We start from the raw sequence: 5,560 nt of genomic DNA on the forward strand, positions 1-5,560 counted from the left end.
TTGCCCCTGACATTCACAGTGCTGGACTGAGGCATGAGCCCCCAGCTGCGTGGCTGGGCCCCGTAGCGCGTCGTGGGAGGGGAGTGTGCGCCCACACATGGTTTGGCCCTGCAGTGACCGGTGACCAGAGCAGCCCGGGCCGCTGCCATGGTGAAGTTGTTGGTAGCCAAAATCCTTTGCATGGTGGGCGTGTTCTTTTTCATGCTGCTGGGCTCCCTGCTCCCCGTGAAGATCATCCAGACGGATTTTGAGAAGGCCCATCGTTCGAAAAAGATCCTCTCACTCTGCAACACCTTTGGAGGCGGGGTCTTTCTGGCCACGTGCTTCAATGCTTTACTGCCGGCTGTGAGGGAAAAGGTAAGGCTCCCTGGGGTGGTAGCAGCAGCCCTTGGCACCTTATGGCCAGTTGTCTCTGGTGCCTTTTGTTTTTTCTTTCCTTTTATTTTTTTTTGTAATTGAGATATAGTTGTTGTGTTTTTGTTTTTCTTTTTTTTTTTGGCTGTGCTGTGTGGCTTGGAGGATGTTAGCTCTCTGACCACAGACTGAACCCGGGCCCTCAGCAGTGAAAGCATAGAGTCCTAACCACTGGACAGCCAAGGAATTCCCTAATTGAGATATAGTTGATGTACAATATTGTATAAGTTACAGGTGTGCAACATAGTGATTCACAATTTTTAAAGGTTATACTCCATTTATAGTTATAAACTATTGGCTATATTCCCTGTGCTGTACAGTATATCATTGTAGCTTATTTATTTTGCACATAATAGTTTGTACTTCTTAATCCCCTACCCTTATCTTGCCCCTCCCCATCTCTGGTGCTTTTCAACCCTCATACCAAGGTCGGGGCCTTGACACTATAAGGGTGATGGGAAGTAGAAAATGAATTTGCTGTGTGACCATGAGTTGGTTGTGTCTCTTCTCTGGGTCTTATCTGGTAAACAAGGGGTTTGAACTAGACCTAGGGTTCCCGGCTGGTGGGCTCATCAGCCATTACTTGACCAGACCACCTGCCCTGGACACATGCACTTTGTCCTGAAGCTGGCAACTGTGGCCTCTCTTCAACTCCTGTATCAGTTAGCTACTGCTGTGTAACAAATTATAACAAACTTAGCATCTTAAAACAACACATGTTTATTCCTACACAGTTTCTGTGGGTCAGCAGTCTGGGCACCACTTGGCTGGGTCCTCTGCTGCCGGCTCTCATGAGGCTGCAATCAAGGTATCCGGTGGGCTGTGGTCTCATCTCAAGGTTTGACTGGGGATGGATTGGCCTCTGAGCCAGTGTGGTTGTAAGGCGGGTTCAGTTCCTTCCTGGCTGTCAGACTGAGGGCCCAGTGTCTCCCTGGCTGTTGGTTAGGAGCCACCCTCTGTCCCTGGCCACACTGTGCCATTTCCTTTATCCACAAGCCCCATCTGGTGCCTGGACTTCTGATGTTGAGGGCTGGGAGGTGTTTTATGCTGCTAAGCTTGCGTTCCTCTGTTACACAGCGTGGGAAACTTGTGCACTTGGCATCAGTGAGGATGAGATCGGAGTCCTCTCTGACACCCTCTGCACCCCACCCCCACCCCCCCGCCGTTTCCCACATTCCCGCAGTGCCACCCCTCTGGCCTGGACTGCTGCAATGACCTTGCCCTTCCCCATCCCCCTTCAGTGCTCGGGGCCCTCTCATGTCCTCCCCAAACCACTCCTGGGCAGCACCCCTGCCCCAGGCTCCCCACGCCTCAGTGAGCCAGGCCCCTCCTCCTGGCCGCCTGCCAGCCTCAGCCAGAGTGTCTGCCTCAAGGTCTGGTGTGGCTGCCACTCACCATTCCGGCTGGTCAGGTTTCAGTGAATTGAAGTCAAACACACTTCAATGTGCCAGTCCTCAGCCACACCAGTCACATTTCAAGTCCTCATGGGCCACGCGAGGCTAGCGGCTTCCGTATCAGACAGCACGGATAGAGGACATTTCCACCATCCGGAACGTTCTATGGGACAGCGCTGACTCAAGGATCTGACGAGGATGGCTGGATGTGCCGGCGAGCCTCATGCTCGTTCTCAGCATGTTCACCCAGGGGGTGGAGTGGTGGGGGGCTCTGGAAACAGCCTCTGGGTTGTGTGGAAGCCAGCCCCGGGCAGGCATCAGGGCCAGAAGCCCTGGCTGATATCCCAGTCTGGAGGCCAGAAGTCTGAGACCAAGGTGTCAGTGGGCTGGGTCCTCCGGCTGTGAGAGAGGGTCTATCCTGTGTCCCTCCCAGCTTGTGGGGATCATCTGCGGTCCTTGGTCCCTTACCTTGTGGCTCCATCACCCCAGCTCTGCCTCCATTGTCACATGGCCTCTCCCTGTGTTCTCTCTTCTTCTGTCTCGGAAGGACACCTGTCATTGGATTAAGGACATCATCCTTATCCAGGGTGATGTCATCTCAAGATCCTTATTTTATGAATGAGTTTCCTGGGGTGGCCATAACAGAAGACCAGAGGCGGGGGGCTTAAACAGCACACACTTATTCTCTCCCAGGGCTGGAGGCCGCAAGTCTGAGACCAAGGCACTGGCAGGGTTTGGTCCTCCTGAGGTCTCTCTCCTTGCTTTGTAGATGGCCACCTCTTGCTGTCTCTTTACATGATGGCTCTTCCTCTTCCTGTAAGGACAGCAGTCCTAGTGGATTAAGTCCACCCTCACAGCCTCCTTTTAACTGAATCACCTGTTTAAAAACCCTATCTCCAAGTATGGTTAGTTTTGAGGCACTAGGGGTTGGGAGACTTTTATATAGAAATTTCCTTTTGTTGGGGAGACACAATTCAGCTCATCACACCTCAGTTATATCTGCAAAGACCCTTCTTCCAAATAAGGTCACATTCTGAGATTCCTGGTGGACATATCTTTTAGGGGTCATGATGCAGCCCACTACACTCTTTTTAAATTGGTTGACATAGTGGACATGACGTGAGGCCTAGTCCCTTTCTAATAGAGTTTTTATTTTTAAATATTTATTTATTTATTGACTGTGCTGGGTCTTAGTTGTGACATGCATACTTCTCAGTTGTGGCATGCATGTGGGATCTAGTTCCCCGACCAGGGATTGAACCCAGGCCCCCTGCATTGGGAGTGCAGTCTTACCCACTAGACCACCAGGGAAGTCCCTTCATTTTAAAATCCATCAAGGATGAGCCACCACCCCTCTTTAAGACCTGTATGATTTGGGTATTTCTGCTACTTGAAAGGTGACGTCTGAAGAACCTGTTGCGTGGGCAGCGGGGGTCTCGGCGGTCACGCCTCTGAACCTCTGCCTGTCTTTTCCCCCTCTCGCGCCCTCTGCTCCAGCTCCAGAAAGTCCTGAGTCTTGGGCACATCAGCACCGACTACCCGCTGGCCGAGACCATCATGCTGCTGGGCTTCTTCATGACCGTCTTCCTGGAGCAGCTCGTCCTGACCTTCCGCAAGGAGAGGCCGGCGTTTATCGACCTGGAGACGTTCAATGCCAGCTCGGACGTGGGCAGCGACTCAGAGTACGAGAGCCCCTTCATGGGTGGCTCGCGGGGCCATGCGCTCTACGGGGAGCCCCACACGCATAGCCACGGGCTGAGTGTCCAGGAGCTGTCGCGCTCCAGCCCGTTGCGGCTCCTCAGCCTGGTCTTCGCCCTGTCGGCCCACTCGGTCTTCGAGGGCCTGGCCCTGGGCCTGCAGGAGGAGGGCGAGAAGGTGGTGAGCCTGTTCGTGGGGGTGGCCATCCACGAGACGCTGGTGGCTGTGGCCCTGGGCATCAGCATGGCCAGGAGCGCCATGGCCCTGAGGGACGCTGCCAAGGTGGCCGTCACCGTGAGCGCCATGATCCCCCTGGGCATCAGCCTCGGCCTGGGCATCGAGAGTGCCCAGGGCGTGCCCAGCAGCGTGGCCTCCGTGGTGCTGCAGGGCCTGGCAGGCGGTACTTTCCTCTTCGTCACTTTCTTTGAGATTCTGGCCAAGGAGCTGGAGGAGAAGAGCGACCGGCTGCTCAAGGTCCTCTTCCTGGTGCTGGGCTACGCCGTCCTGGCGGGCATGGTCTTCCTCAAGTGGTGACCATCCCGCGCCGGGTGCCCGCCCCGCCCCCACCCAGCCAGAGCCTCGCCTCCCCTGAGGGTCCGAGCTCAGCCCCCGGGCTGCGCCTGCGCACAGAGGGGCCACCGGGGACTGCACTGAGCCCCAGATCCTACACCCTGAGCCTTGGGGCACCGCTACTACTTTTACAAATTCTTCTCTTAAAAGTATTCACCAAAGCTGTGTGGCCATGTCATCCGCGGGCGTGGGGGTCTGGTGACTTGCAGGGGAGGCGGCCCCGGGCGTCCAGGTGGGGTCAGACACAGACCCTCCCCACCCCTAAACACTGCTGGCTGTGGACGAGTGCGGGAGAGGCCAGCCTCTCTCCTCCGCAGCCCTGGCTACAGTGCCAACGCTGTAGCCAGCCCCCAAGCCTTCCCTGGAGCCCTGCAGCACGTGGCAGGCGTGTCCCCAGGGTGAGCAGAGGGTCCCGTCGCTGTCACGTGATGCCCTGAGGGGTTTCTGAAAGGAGTCCGCCAGCCAGGAGCCTCCGGTTCATTCGCGGTTAGTGGGGGTGATGGGGCTGTGATTCCTGCCACCTGAGGCTGTGCTTCTGGGGAGACGGAGGTTCCAGGGATCTTGGAGCCGCCCTCTTCTTCCCTGCTTTCTGGTGCGGCCGCCCTGCCTGGAGAGGTTGCTCTTCAGGGGCTGGGGTTCCGGGCCGGGCTGAGCTGCTCGGCTCCCCGAGGCAACAGAGCCCGAGGGCTGCAGAGAGTGCGGGCAGGCCTGGGGCAGCTTGGCCACAGGGTCTCCAGAGCAAGATGACTCCCGCAGGCCAGGGTCAGGGGCCATGTGACTCAGCTCCCCCCACCAGACATGAAGCTAGGACACCCCTCGGGGAGCGCAGGAGCCTAACAGCCCCGTAGGGCTGGCACGAACCCTCCCCTCCGTGGCAACAAGCTCTGTTAGTGTAGTCATGGCAACTGGCTCCTGCTCCTGGGCTGAGCCAGGGCTGAGGGCCCTTCCGGGGGGACTTGACTCTGTCTGCCCCCGAGCCTGGAGGCACGGCCTTGGCTTCCGCAGCCCATCCCATTACTTACACCCTTCCTGTCTTCTCACTTGTCCACTCAGCCATGGGGCCCAGGCTTCTTCCTAGAACCTCTGATTTCCTTCCTTTCACTCGCGGTCGCTGCCCAGACCCACACTGGGGAGACCAGCCGTGGCAGTGGGGCCGTCAAAGCTTCCCGGCGAGGACGGGCCCCTCTGCCCTGTGGTCCTGGGCGCGGCAGGGCCTCCAGCCTGTCACTCTGGCCTGGTGGGGTTCCAGGAGCAGCTACTTGCTTGTCCCAGGGGGCGTCCCAGGCGCTGGCCTGCTGCCACCTGCCCGGCTCCGCGGGCAGGAGAGCACACAACCTCCACCACGGCCCCAGCCTCATTCTGTGTCAATATGGGTCTCGGGGCAGGGCCATGTGTCCAAGGGCCCCCACTTCCACTCTATTGGGCGCCCACCCCACCGCTCCTGGAGGTATTGGGCCCGTTTCCAGGAACTTCTGTCCGGCTTT

The 5,560-nt window shown here is 57.5% G+C and overlaps 1 protein-coding gene across 1 annotated transcript; it reads left to right on the plus strand.

Moving 5' to 3' along the window:
* SLC39A3 (solute carrier family 39 member 3) lies at positions 1-4,237 on the plus strand. The gene is made up of 2 exons (XM_079702421.1): positions 1-357; positions 3,306-4,237. The coding sequence occupies exons 1-2, from the start codon at positions 148-150 to the stop codon at positions 4,038-4,040; spliced, it is 945 nt and encodes a 314-aa protein (XP_079558547.1). The 5' UTR covers positions 1-147; the 3' UTR covers positions 4,041-4,237.
* The last annotated feature ends 1,323 nt before the right edge of the window (positions 4,238-5,560 follow it).

Source organism: Hyperoodon ampullatus (genome assembly GCF_949752795.1).
Source record: "Hyperoodon ampullatus genome assembly, chromosome: 4".
NCBI classification, from domain to species: domain Eukaryota; kingdom Metazoa; phylum Chordata; class Mammalia; order Artiodactyla; family Ziphiidae; genus Hyperoodon; species Hyperoodon ampullatus.

Bases quoted from the DNA above. Each gene is read 5' to 3' on its own strand.
- SLC39A3 (XM_079702421.1), top strand. From the start codon at position 148: ATGGTGAAGTTGTTGGTAGCCAAAATCCTTTGCATGGTGGGCGTGTTC. The intron at 358-3,305 runs GTAAGGCTCCCT...CCTCTGCTCCAG, and splicing joins TGCCGGCTGTGAGGGAAAAG to CTCCAGAAAGTCCTGAGTCT.